The sequence below is a fragment of the Parasteatoda tepidariorum genome, chromosome 1 (genome assembly GCF_982258835.1).
Source record: "Parasteatoda tepidariorum strain Cologne lab strain chromosome 1, Ptep-v5.0, whole genome shotgun sequence".
NCBI lineage: Eukaryota > Metazoa > Arthropoda > Arachnida > Araneae > Theridiidae > Parasteatoda > Parasteatoda tepidariorum.
In genome coordinates, this window is record NC_141755.1 from 84847848 (window position 1) to 84862501 (window position 14654).

Consider the following 14654-nt stretch of genomic DNA (forward strand, 5'->3'; position numbering starts at 1 on the left):
TATTTTTATTATTACTACTTATGATTATTACTTGAACATAAAAATAGAAAAACAAAAAGTAGAAACAGTCAAACTCATCTAAGGTTACTTGTTTAAAAAAAGCAAATTCTATTATGAAAATTTAAATTATAAAATAAAATTTTATCTTTCGAAATTCTATTTATAGCCATAAAACTCACATGAAAAAAGTCTGATAAGAAAAAAATAATTTGAATAAATTTAAAAATTGGCAGAAATGCTAGTTTAGATGTAATTAAACCCCACATGTTGGTGGATGAGGTTTTTGTAAGGGTATATTTAAAGGTCATGTTCAATAGTTTTTTGAAAGTGCCACAAAAAATAGTAGCTAATTAACCTAAACTAAATTAGAAATGTTTACAAAAAAAAATAAATTTAGAAACTAAGTTTTAGAGGAAAATAAACAATGAAAAAGGGATGGAATAGCAAAGATTTGTATTAATAAAGACCCTAAAAAAGGATTTAAAACTTATATTGACAACACTTGAACTAATCCATGCTCCCTAAAAACTTCTGAGTAAAAAAAAATATGGCTCTAATGTTAATCCTATAGAAAAATTTAGAATCCTATAGAAAAATTTACAAATAAAAAAATTACAATAAAATTCTGATATAAAATTCGAAATTTGACTCAAAGGTGCAAGAAGGCATAAACCATATGCTACCTGAGGGTCAAGATATGTCGTAACATTGAATTTTATAGCTGTAAGTTGTTCCTTTATTGACTTGTATTGTGATTTTGTTACTATATATCCTTTCTAAATTAGTTACAGTAGCTTTAAAGTACAAATCTAATTGGGAAATACATGCTGTAAATTATAAATAGTGCAAAAATTCTATAATTTGGCCTCCCTAAAACAGAAATTGTCTGATATTAGATAATGTTTGATATGACATGCGATAAAAGTATTGCTAGTGTTATCATTTATGATACTTAAAAATCTCATATTGAAATCATTACACTGAAAGGCAGAAATAACAAAATGAAACTTCATACCAAGTCAATGCATTCAACCTTTTTCTCAACTACTTCACAAGTAATGGATTCATCAGAATCTGAAAAGCCATCAATATCATCCAATTCTACATCAGACAAGCTTAAAGGTACATTGCCTTAAAAAAACAAAAACAAATCAGACATTTAAATAAAAAATGTATAAACATATAAATCATGAAGGGGAAAAAAAAAACAAAAAAAAACAAGATCAAAAAGTTTTATAACATAACCAATATGTTATGAAGCTGAGCTGACGCGCTATATTTTAGTAAATTTAAAAAAAAAAATCTATTTGGATTGAATTAGAAATTTTGCATTGTTATAGACTCTGATAATTAATATTTAAAGTGTTAAAGCAATCAATTAATGTTTTCGTTAATAAAAATACACCAATTTGTTAATTATCTTAATTTTGTACATAAAACGACAAAAAGGTTAATAAAATTTGCTAAACTGACTTCTTACTCTTGTGTTTAAATTCTTAACAAAAATAGAGTAACCTTATAATCAACTGTTATTGGCATACTCAGAAATTAATGCACAAAAGACAGAAATTAAATTTTTTTAAAACTGAACAAATTCTTAAAACAAGGGGAAAAATACTAAGAAGCTACAGTTTCTTTCACAAAAGATGGATAAGGTTGACATGAGACTTAAGTTTCTTCAACTTAATTGATAAAAAAAAATTCCTCTGACTAAATTATTTCTTATTGATAAATAACTAACTTAGCAAATAAATACCAGATATTTTAATAACAAAAATTAAATTTTTACTTTAACATTACTTTTTTTAAAAATGAGGCATTTTTTAGATTTTTAAAAAAATCCACATTAAACAAATATTAAATGTAAATTAAAAGTTAATAGAAAATTTTTTTTTCTATCTGAAAGTACTTAAAAACTTTCATAGGAATTTTATGACATATTAATATTAGATATAATTAATGTAAAATGAAATTACAAAAAAAAAATTTATTTAATAACTAACACTATATATATATATATACACATACACACATTATTTAAATGAATCTGTCTCGATTAATTTTTTGTAAAGCAGTATAACAAAGGGTCTAAAGCGTGATTGCAAAATGTTGTTTCAGATTAACTTCAAATTTTCTGCATACAAATTCCTGATGTAAAGCATTTTATAAAGCATTAATCAAATAAATTATAGTATTCTTACTTGAAATTCTAAGATAACTTTCAGCCGGCTTTTGCAGAAATCCTAATATATTTTTGATAGTTTCCTCTTTAGAATTCAATATTTCTAAAGAAAACGATCGAGCCACATCACTCACAATTTTAAATGACATCCTTTAAAAAAAAAGTAATTACCTTAGAAGTCAGATTATAACATATATGTATTAAAAATTTATTATTTAGAAATAAATAAATTACCTTTGCAAAAATTCATTTCTTTCATCATATTCTTCAGTATCTGTATCAAATGTAAAGCCATTGAAGTCCAAAATGTTATTTTTTATTTCCTCATCCTAGAAACAAAAAAAAATTTTCTTAAGGAAATTAGAATCCTGCTAAATGTTGTTCTACAAATTACAAATACTACATGATAAGCAACCAATAATTAATAGGATAATAACAACAAGAATACCATAGAATAACACGAATATCAAGAATAACATAGAATTAATAGGATAACTTTTTATAAATAGAAACTATTCTCAGAGATTATTTTTATACAGTGAAAATACTGTATGCCATTTTTTAGATTGAAATACGAAAACAGTAAGAGTAATTACATTACAGATTACGGAGAGCACTTTCATAAAGAAATCAAAACAAACTTACTTTTATTAATAAAATTGAAAATGACAAAGATATGTGTTCAAGATATTTGATTTTATACATTAAGCATATTTAACATTTTGTATATAAAAAAATAAACTTAAATAAAATTTCAACAGTTTCTTTTTTTCAATTTCCATGATTTTACAACATTACCAAATTTAACATAACAAGTAACTTTTCTATCCAGATTTTTGTCCTGATATTACAGTTAGTATTTCTCATTGCTTTCCAGTCAAATTTTTTCAAACTTTAAAATAAAAGAATTTTTTTTACGTATGCCTAAAGGAACTCAACCTAGTGGCAGACCTAGGCATAGATAGACTGTCTTAAAAATGACCTGAATACTTCAAAGACCAAAAATTTGAGAACTTTTGTAACAAAAGTTCTCCAATTTTTAACAAAAGTTTTGTTACTGAAAAGTTACTTGAGAAAGACAAGGCTCTGCTTAGGGGCTGTTAAACAATTGAAGAAGAAAGGTTAAATTACATTTTTTTTTTTTTTTTTTTGCTGTAGTTTTCCTAAACCTTTTAAATTAATTTTTGCCAATAATCTGCACAAAAAGATTTATTTTTATGCATATAAATTTTTGGGTCATAAAAATTTAAAAAAAATGCAATATTAGTTATACATTTAAAAAAATGGCTTTGAGAAAAAATCATTTACCAAGTTTAAAACTTGGTGAAAACTGCATTAGAAAATTTAATTTTGTAAAGGGCATGGCCTGAATTATCGTGGATTATTTGCTGGAAAATTAATACTTACCATTGTTAATATTTTAAGATGAAAATGTAAAATTATCTAGACTTGAGCAAATAAAATGTTTATTGGATGTCTAATTTTTAAAAAATGGCATAAATTATTTGAATAAAACTACTTATAAACTTAACATCTAAACAATAATGGACGTAATTAATGATACCTTCAAACTTTTACACAAATGTATTTATTATTTTGTTCATACACAAACATAAATACTTACATCTGCACTATCCAAAAATAAGAGAAAATGAACGTCAATTAACAATTCCTTGGAAGCATTGTTTAGTGCAGTTACAACTAGGAAGAAAAAGAAATAAAATAAATTAAAACATAGGAATGTATTAAAGGTATTCACATTAGCTGCTTACTTATATGCCCTAAAAACAGATCATGACAGGGTGCATACCATCTTCTCTTTCAGTTAATTCTATTTTTAGAGACATTCTTTCAGAAAGGAAACTTATGTAATTTATGAAAGAATTTTAATATTTAAATCTTAAATAATAAAAAAAAAACAGAGAGCATCAGATATTTCAAACAAACGTGGAGTATACTTGCAACAAACAGGACAGCTATTTCTGAATCAGATATTTCTCTTGATTGTATAGCATCACTTATGACAGTAATAAGTTATTTCAAAGGTACATTACAAAATAGAAATCAAATCTTGTGAATCCAGTTTCTTTATCCAAATTGCTCAGAACAATATTTTATAAAAGCTTTGTTAATGATTTCTTAAATTGAAAATTTAGAATTTTTAAATTAAGTTTTAATGTCTTTTTAATTAATGGTTAAGTTTTAATAATCTCCCCTATGAAAACAATACATACTTCAAATTACTAGGTTAAAACCCAAATTTTTGTTTTTTTATTAAAAAAATGTGTAATTAATTAAGAGGTAGCACTAGAAAACTTTCATCTTTGATAGGTGAAATAAAACAGTAAATCAAACATGGAGATGATCGCAAAACATAATACAAAACTGGAAAAAATGTGAAATAACAGAAAAAAGAGGGGTACCGAAATAATAGGGAAAAAAGAGGTTTGCGGTCCCAGTAACATTGTTTTAATTATCTATAGTTTGACAGTAATTTAAGAGCTATCATTTAACTTATGCCAATTTATTTGCAGCAAAAAAAAAAAGAAAGGAAAATTTAAAAACAATAAGTTTTTAATTTATAGTCTGTTGTACAAAAGTTACTCAAACAATTAGCTACAAAGTAACTCTGATTTAAGGGTCAATTACATGGGGTTGAAAATTTCATTAACTATCGTTTTGAATTTACGAAAATCGTTTTAAGATTGTTTCAGTAACAAATGGTGACAAGGTAGAAAGCAACTGATCAGTAACACTTTAACAAATAAAAGCATTAGGAAAATAATCTGATCGTTTAATATTAACTTTAAAAACTAATGTTAAAAATGCATTTTTATCAACAACAAAAATATGCATCAAGCAAAATAGGAGCAGGAAAATAAATACAAAAAGGCAATGAAAAGCAATGATACATTAAATGCCTACCTAGAGGAAATTCCTTTAATTTTGTCTTTTCACTTGCTGCCTCTTCTTCTATAAAGAAAAAGTGTCCATCAATTAAACAAAATAAAGAAATGTACATCTATATTTTTTGTTATTTGCATTATTATATTTACAGGAAGAAAGATAATATATTTATATAACTTAAATTCTACGAACTAATAAAACAAAAAACAATTACATCACAGTGTTTTCACTACAGCGCGAGAATCTCGCATATTTTTTTATGTTCTCGCATTAAAAAATTATAACCGCGAGAAATTCGCGCATTCTATAAACCAATTTCAAAATTCGCAAATTTCTCGCATTTTGAAAAAAATTTCTCATTTGCGCCATTTAGAATAAAATCCGTTTCACTTTTCTTCCTGGATCTTTTATTATATTCAACATCTGCCCCATTATCTAGCTTCCCTATTCACCAGTATTGTTCAGAACCTTTAAGAACAACAGAACACCATCCTTCCGAACCACGGAACCTCTTTCAGAACGCATTTCTCTGCAACCACGTGTTTACCGTAGGCAAGGTTTCTTCATGTAAGATGGACAAATACCTTGTAAAGCCAATATCTTCTACTCCGAAACGGACAAATGAAAATGAAACAAATGTGGGTAGAAACAATCAAAACGAAACAAATACGCATTTGAGCAACCTAATGAGAATAACTGATGAAAAAGTAGATGTAGAACATTTTCCATATGATGATGCTGCAAAAATATTCAATGCTTTAAAAATTAGAAGATGTTAAAAATGCATTATGATTAAAGAAATGATTTTTTTTTCAAGTCTCTTGGTGTTTTTTTTTTTCTTTTTAATTTTTGAAATCTCACTTAACTTTTTGAAATCTCACCCCGTTTTTGAGAAAGGGTGAGAAATTCTCACCCATTTTTTTTTTCTGAGATGAAAACACCGCATCATAACCTAACTAAACAATGCATTTTAAATGCAAAAATAAATTAGTTTTTCCAAAACAAGTAGAATAATGTCAATGAATTTAATCTTATTCAAATTACTTGTTTTAAATGGAAAATATACATTATTTCTAACATGGGCAATTTTTATTCATTTTTTACTTAAATACAATCTCATTTTAAACAAATGTGTTAATGCAATTATATATTATTCATTCTTTTAAATAAGATATTATTGTAAACTGCCATCAAAAATATATTAGGAATAACTATATTGAAGTTTTTGTTTAAAAAATTCTAACTGCATTATCAGTTTTAATATTACAAACTTATGAAAGGAAAAGAAACTAGTTTAAAGAAAAATCTATTCACATGCAAAAATATTTGCTTATTAGTACAAAAGCATTATTAATAAATTATAAAGCATATAAAAATGACAAAATTAAACTTATTTTAAAAGAGGGGATTTCTCATCATGGAATTTGTCTCTTTAATTAAAAAAAAAATTAAGGCTTTAACTTCACCATAACCATGGGCATAGCCACAGGTTTAAAACAACCTAACTGAATTTCACAACATATGTTGATTGGATTTAAATTAACTCTTAAAATTGTTGTTCAATAATATTATGTTTAAAGATTTTCATAATCTGTGATGCGTTGTTTAAAATATCAATCACAAGCTAATTAATACATATTTTATTGAGAAACTTTTGTCTATAAGTATCTTTAATGCAAATATTTGACTCTCACAACTTTTATAGCTAAATTAGCATACAAAAGGGGGAAAAAACATGTACTAAATACTTATGGAAGACAAAAGTATGGATATTTTTAAGGAAACTAATGAAAAAATTGAAATACTCAAACTTATTCAAACCTAAAATAATTTCAAATTTAACAAATATTTAAACTTAATATTTTACTTGAAAAAAAAAAGAAACAGAAAATTAGAATGGTCTACAATGGTTTGATGTGCATATTGTTTCGGAATATTCAACCATAAACTGAGAAAAGATAAAAACACTTAAATCAAATTTGGAAAAGTAAATAAAATTTCACAAATTTTAAAGAATTTCCAAGAATTACTACTGAAACCTTACCTTCAATCGAACTTATCTTATATATATCATCCAGTTCAGGCTGTAAAATATAAGAATTCAATGATTAATTAACTTAGAATTTGGATGAACAAACAATGTTAAAATTATTATTTTTATTCCTTTTAAAGCCATACAATAAAGATATTTTAAGTAAAATATATCAGGAGAAATTGACAACATGAAAAATAGAAAGGAAAATATCCATACCAAAATAACAAAAACTACACTAAAATAAAGAAAGCCACACCAAAATAAATATAAAAAACTAATAAAAATAAAACCACACCACAAGGAAAGTATACCAAAAGGAAAGTAAATCATCATAATTATTGCTTAAATAATGAAAATTGTAATATCAAGGAATAACCATATACATCTGACAAATTACATAAAATTATAGAAATTTAAACACCATTCATTTTTTTCTTACATTTAGATCATATAAGTTTTTGAACACATGAAATAATGTACATAAAAATTGCGCAATAAATTTAAAATGCTGGAAGAACTTTATGGTAAAAAGTCATCATTTAATCGATCCAATTTAATTAATATCAGAACGAATTATAATCTAGATTACAAATACATTTTTCGACACTTAAGATTTGAAATCTTAGATCATCAACTAAAGATTGTTACAATAAAAGTGAGAGTCAAATATGAATAATAACATTATTAATTATTTTTAAGCTACTTAATTATTAGTAAGCTTGATAAGCACTTAATTTGTATTCATAGTAAGGTTTTATTAAAAATAGCAATAGCCATACAAATGCAAAATAATTGCACATTAGCCACATACATAACATTTTCTTTTACTATTTTCATTTTACCTGATATTTTCATAATACCTGACATAATAAACTCATTTATATATTTCTCGTGATGATGTTTTTGTTATAAAAATTAAAGTGTATATTCATTAACAATGTAATGTACCAAATGGTATACAGACATATGATTATAGCAAACTACTTTGCAACTTATTTTTGTATTTGTACAATGTTTACCCAATAAAATAAGTTTGAACATGCAATTTTAAATATCCCCAACTAAATATAACAGAAAATAGGTTTTTCTGCAATTTGTTTCCCTGGAATAATTAATATGCAGTTTTGAGCATAGCATTTTTGATGCTGGCAAATACAAAAGTAACAGATGTAGAGGGGTTACGAACTGAAAACCAACTTGGCCGCAAAGCATGCAGTTTCTACGAATCATTTACAAGCTTTTATCTTTGGAGAGTAAAAACGTAGAAGAGTACTCTAAAATTAGATTTCATTCTCTGACATGCACTGGGTACAATTTCATTGTCTTAATGAAATGCACACTTTATATTTACCTTTGGTGCTTGTGGAGTTTTTGAAATATTTTTGGGTACGTCTTTTGGTGACTTTTGTACATATGGGCTAAGGCCCAATTTTGCATCAAGAAATTCTTCAATTGTGGAGTCTGATTCATAATAGTCTGACATATATCGTTTCAAAGTTGACCTAGGAACATTAAACTTTTTACTCGCAACTCCACATCCTGCTTCTCCTTGTTTTACACAAGTCATAGCATTTAACATATCCTCTTTTTCCCATGATTTACGTTTAAATACCTGGGAAACCTGGATAGAAATACAAAAGAAATTATATGCTTTGAGAGATAAACTAAAATACTTTGAAGAACAACTTGTGAACTAAACTGTTCTTCTCCCCCTTCTTTAAAATATTAACTATAACTTTCAAAAAGCTTGGGATTTTTTTTTTTTTTACACTTTACAAATATTTCTTATAGTATTGACAATTTAAAATTTTTATCAATCAATTAAAAAATAATATAAATGTTAAAAATCAGAACTATTTAAGGAATGGGATCTTAGAAAAAACATTAATAATCTGAGCATTAAATTTCATGTCATTCTTTATAAACCTTCCTTTTCAAACCCAAATCTCTTTACTGAAATGCTATGTGACATCAGAATGAACAAGAAATTTAATTATAATATTGATATTTATGATATAAATACATAAGATAAACATACACAATAAATAACACAAAAATACTGTTGACTTTATGAAATAAAAGTTATGGGATTCTAACTTTGATTCAACTACTTGAAATCTATAAATAGATAGAACATCAGCGGCAGATTAATTGCTATATTAATCAGTTCAAACCAATGTTGGCAATCAGTTTTTCCAAGAAAGCATTTTAGCGTATTCGGCAAGCTTTATTTTTTAAAATGTTAATATTAGAACAAACCTTTATTATTTTATATGCTCAGACTTATGTAGTTCATTTTTCTTTTTAATTTCTATTCCTCATTCTACGAATTGCAAATATTTTTTTATTGAGAAAATATCTTACGCTCATTGCAATACATTACGCAATACATTACGCTTACATTGAATATCTTACGCTCATTTATATCAAAATTTGTATTGATTCAAAAAATTAAAAATAAATGTTAATTTTAAAACAATTAATGGGTAGCTGTAGCTACTACAAATTGTATACTGCTAAATATGGACATTAATACTACTAATTTTAAATTATAATTCTTTATATACTAACAATCAAGGCAGTAAACTTATCTTTTACACATATATACTATTAAAAAAACATTTAGATATTACATGTTTATTTGCTTGTTAAGTGGAGTTGTAATAAATATTCACAATCTTTAGTTGTTATATTTTTTTATCACATTCACATATTTATGAGCAAAAATGAATATTTTGGATTGCATTCTTCATCAAAATTAATTAACAGTTAAAAATATTTCCGTAAAAAACTTTTTCAATCGTTAAATTACTATAAATTTGGTACTTAACGTGTTATTCAACCTTTTGTTTTAAATAAACCAAAAAAAACTGGTTTTTCCACTCTTCAGAAGGAAAATATAAAAAGAATTTCTAACCATGACTGACAGCAAAACATCTTTACTACAATTGCTACTTAAATATGCAAGCTATCAAAAAGACAGCCATGAAGATCTCGAACAATTCCTTTTAGTGTATAATTTTTTCTTGTTTAAAAAAGTACATGACAAATATGTTATAAAATAAAATAAATGTGATGAAACACGAAATATATAGAAATATGTATGTTTAATAAAGTATTGATCATATGGCAAATATTTTTTTAATATTTTAATCTAAAAAACAATTTTTTCAAAAAAAGTATGCAGTTCAGTAAGATGTTGCCTTGAAACTAATTTATTCCTTTTTTAAGAAAAACCTGAACCTCAAAAAAAAAATTTTTTTTTTTTTTTTTTTTTTTGCTTTAGAACTTTTTGTTGCCAATAAGTAGCCAAATAATTTTCAACTAATTTCAAAAGATAATTCCCCAACAAATACAAATTCTTCCTATTTTGAGAAAAATCAAAAACTGTTTAAAACAGCTAAAATAAAAATAAAAAGTTTTAAATAATGAAACTGATAACTGTAAAAGTGAGAAAAAATTTAATGAACTTATTTTAACTGTACCTGTTTGATGTTTAGGTAATGCAATTATAATTCTTGCTACTTTAGAAGAGGGGTTTCCAACTTACATGTGGCCAGGGGTCGCAATTAAAAACACCAGTCAAATAGCGGGCAGCAACTTTATCAAAATTTTATATAGGACTCTTATGTTTCAAAGAACATTAAATATTACAGTCAGATTTTTATCAAAGTTTTTTAATATTAAAAAGCAAAATAACAAGAATTACAAATAATGCTTGTTACGTATTATTTCGAATCAGAAACTTAGTGACAAGATTTTTTCTTTTTTAATTTAATTCTATGACAAATTAACATTTTTTCCCGACTTATTAGGAATTATAGCAAAAAAAAAAAAAAAAAAAAACTCTAGAGCATCTGAAATTAATTTTTCTTTTCTTTTCCGCTCATGCAATATTCAATTCAAGGAATTTGAATAAAACACGATTCCCTCTTTTATGCGTTTTAAAAAGTTAAATTTGCAAATTTCTTCGAGAAAATTTCTGATACGCACTTGCTAAATTATATTCACAAAATACAAAATAAAAAACAGAAAGATACACGATTATTTTTGTATCTGAATAAATACTTTTTTGAATGCAAAACCTGAGAAATACTTTTTTTTTGCACCATTGGTATGTTAAACTTCACAGAAAAGAAGAAATGAGGTTTTTTAAATGAAAGAAAAATATTTTAAACCAAAATAAATTTTTTACGAAAATTGTCTACAAAAAAACAACTAATATATTTTAGTTTGCGGGCCCCACAAAAAAAGGCTTCGCAGGCCGCCAGTTGGTAACCACTGCTTTTAGAACATGAAATACTTGCTAAATTTTGAGAAATTTTCTATGTTAAACCTTAAAAATATTTTAAGATTGTAACATTCCTTTATTAGTAACTTGCATGCCTTCCTAGCTTTTTTAAAAGCATAGTCAAAATACCCATTTTCCAAAAACAAAATAAACTTGATCCTTAAATGTGGGAAATATTAGGAAATAAGTATTGAGAAGAATTTTTTTTTTTTTTTTTTTTAAATTATGGATTAGCAATCGAGGAAGAGAATATTGATTTTTGGATTTTCAGAAAGGAATGTGATGAAACATAAAATACATTAGTCTGACATATAAAGTATTCAGAAAACATTTTAAAACAAAAAATATTACCTTTTTAAAAAAAAAAAAAAAATCTGCTTTAAGACTTTTTTGTCAATAATTAATTTCAAATGTAATTTTCATTAGTCAATTATCATGTTTTTACATAAAATATACATTTTTATTAGAAATACAATTGCAGCAAAACGTAATAATTATCGAACTAGGTAGGAAAATGGCTGTGGTTCTAGTGTTATGGGAAAAATAAATTACTAATAAAAGAAAAACTTTGAAAGTTCAGTACAATAGAGTTTACATTACATTATAATTTTGTAAAGAATATTTCATTTAAAATTTTTATTCTTACCACTTTGTATTTGTTATTTTCAGCATCATTTGTTTGAAGTTTCTCTACAATAAGTTTGGGAACAACTAAAAATGATAGCAAAAGATGATATTACTCAAAAATAATACTACAAAAGTAAAAGATATTACTCAAAAATAAAAAGTAATAAATAGAAATAATAACAAATATACAATAAACTTTAAGTTAAAAATTAGAGCATTAATTTGCAGAGCGAATGAATATTTGAACACATACTAAGTTGAAAATGCATGAAATAAAATATTTAGTTCTTCTGGAATCCACATTTAATTTTTATTAACAAAGACACATATTTTTAACTCAATCTTTCAGTTAAGATTTCAGATCTTTAGGTTTCATGTTAATTAAGGGAAAGTAAAATGTAACTTTTTTTGGCTGTTGCTTATTCTTTATTTTAAATTTTAGAATTTAACTATTAAAATTTGTATTGTATTTGTTCTTTTTATATTTACTCATTTTGTTATTATTTGTTTATGTTTTTCAAAAATGTAAAATCTATGTTTTTGACTAAAAAAAATTAAACTTATGGCTCATTCTGTAAGACCTAAATATAGTTCAATTTAATTATTATTATTTTTTTTAAATAAATACATTATAACCACAATGTAGACTTTAGCTAAATAGAAATGGCTGGTAATATCAGATTTTTAATTTTAAAACTAATTAAAATTACTAAAAACTGGAGTAAATGTAAATCACAATAGGTTATTTTTAACAAAAAACATTAGAATATTATTACTTGATTTTTTACTGAGTTATGTGTTTTTAGTCAGCTAGTATAATATTTTCCAGTTTTATGATAGCAGATTTATAATACATGTATACATTTTTTAACATCCATGTGTAACTTCAAATCTAAAAATAGTTTTTCAGTGGCTTTTGAGAACAAGCTTTATAAATTTTTTATTAGTCTTTTAAAGTTAGCAAGTGTTGCAAATCCTAAATATTCAACATTCTGAAATTTGCAAAGTGCTTGAAAAATGAAAATACAATGGTTTCAAAAAATATTTTTTTTAATAAACAATCAAAACACACTGAATTTAGATAAAAAATGTAGGAAGTTTTATAGATTTTGAAAAATAAAAGTTTTTAAAATAATCAGGTGCGAATATGCTATAAATAAAATTATTTCTTAACAAAACTAACAAAAATAGATTCGAGATTAAAAAATAAATAAGCATCAGATTATTAATCTTTGATTTGATTTCTGACAACTGTAAACATTTTTTTATATGTAGCTTTGTTATTAACTATAAAACTTATAACATATGCTAAAATTGAGAAGTATTGGAAATTATATCTTTTAATATAACAATGATGATTTTAATGCAATACAATAACAATGGACAATACAATAATTCCATTCTTTCTAAAATATAATAGCTGAAATAACGTTTAAAGTCATATTGAAGTGAATAATATAGTTTTAATAACAAGAAAAATAAAAACAGATGGTTTTAAGAATGAACAGAACAAAATGTACCTTTGTTAGTCATTTCTTTTAATTCATCCTCTGATTGAGCAGAATTTCGCCTTGAACTGGATTCCTACAAAATAAAAAGATGGAAGTTTCATTTTAAACGAAAGTGATCAACTAAAAAATATTGAAAACAAATATTTAAACTTTTCAAAAAATATGCATTCACATTATTACAATGAAATATTAATCTATAATCTTATTATTTTGAAATAGAATACTTTTCAAATGCAATAGCATTCAAAAAAAGATTCTTATCTGTTTACATAGTGGTATTAAAATTTTAAATAGACCCTCTATAACTTTACAAGAAAACTTCAATTAAGATGGTAACACAGAAATTTTACTTTTCAAATAAACATAAGAAAATCATAAACAGGATTAAATGCAACACAGTTATGTATAATTTCTTTAAATTTTTTCACATTGCATTCGATTCATTTCAGATATTTAAGAAATAATTATGCATAAATGGTGTTATTTAGCTGTTTTTATATTAAATTTTGAAGATTCATTTCGGAAATTAATAATCCAAAACAAATTACTTTTACTTCTTTATTAAAAAAAAAATAAAATAAATAAAATGCAGCAAAAACCCGAGTCAGAGTATAATATAATAGATATAGAGTGCAAAGACTTTATTTTTATAGATATTTAAGTTTTGTATCAAGCTCTGGTAACTCAATATATTTTTATAACTGCTTCACAGTTGTTAACATTAGAGTTAATTAAACTTGGTAAAAAAAATATATAATTTCTGTTGCATACGATTTTTTAACAGATCTTAGTAATTTAACATCAATCACTGATTTAAAAACTATAATTGGTTTCTCTCTCCAAGCTAGTTTATTTAAAAAAAACTTTTATTTTTTTCGCAATGTACAAATTTAAAAAGTTATATAAATAATAAGGGATCGCATATAGGTTACAAAAAACTTCTAGGAGAGTAAAAACACACCAGGATTAATATTGCATAGAAACCTATGCTTGGAAATGTCATCTTATGCCACTAGGGGCACTTTCTTATTATGAACTGCTTTTTCCCGTTAATTTGAACACTAGTAAATGGGTAAGCAACCTAAGCCGTGTATTATGACA

The 14654-nt window shown here is 24.8% G+C and overlaps 1 protein-coding gene across 6 annotated transcripts in view; it reads right to left on the bottom strand.

The window, feature by feature from the left end:
• LOC107438257 (uncharacterized) overlaps positions 1 to 14654 on the bottom strand; it is a 56169-nt gene that overhangs the window by 20785 nt on the left and 20730 nt on the right. For 2 of the 6 annotated variants that reach the window (XM_071179524.2, XM_071179527.2), the window contains exons 14-22: positions 13563 to 13626; positions 12062 to 12126; positions 8476 to 8745; positions 7134 to 7173; positions 5108 to 5155; positions 3807 to 3883; positions 2417 to 2511; positions 2202 to 2332; positions 1016 to 1131 (exon numbers count right to left, since the gene is read on the bottom strand). In XM_071179524.2, coding sequence (XP_071035625.2) covers positions 1016 to 1131; positions 2202 to 2332; positions 2417 to 2511; positions 3807 to 3883; positions 5108 to 5155; positions 7134 to 7173; positions 8476 to 8745; positions 12062 to 12126; positions 13563 to 13626 — 906 coding nt within the window. The remainder of the gene's footprint in view (positions 1 to 1015; positions 1132 to 2201; positions 2333 to 2416; positions 2512 to 3806; positions 3884 to 5107; positions 5156 to 7133; positions 7174 to 8475; positions 8746 to 12061; positions 12127 to 13562; positions 13627 to 14654) is intronic. The other 4 variants (XM_071179529.2, XM_071179531.2, XM_071179525.2 and 1 more) reach the window with 3 other exon arrangements.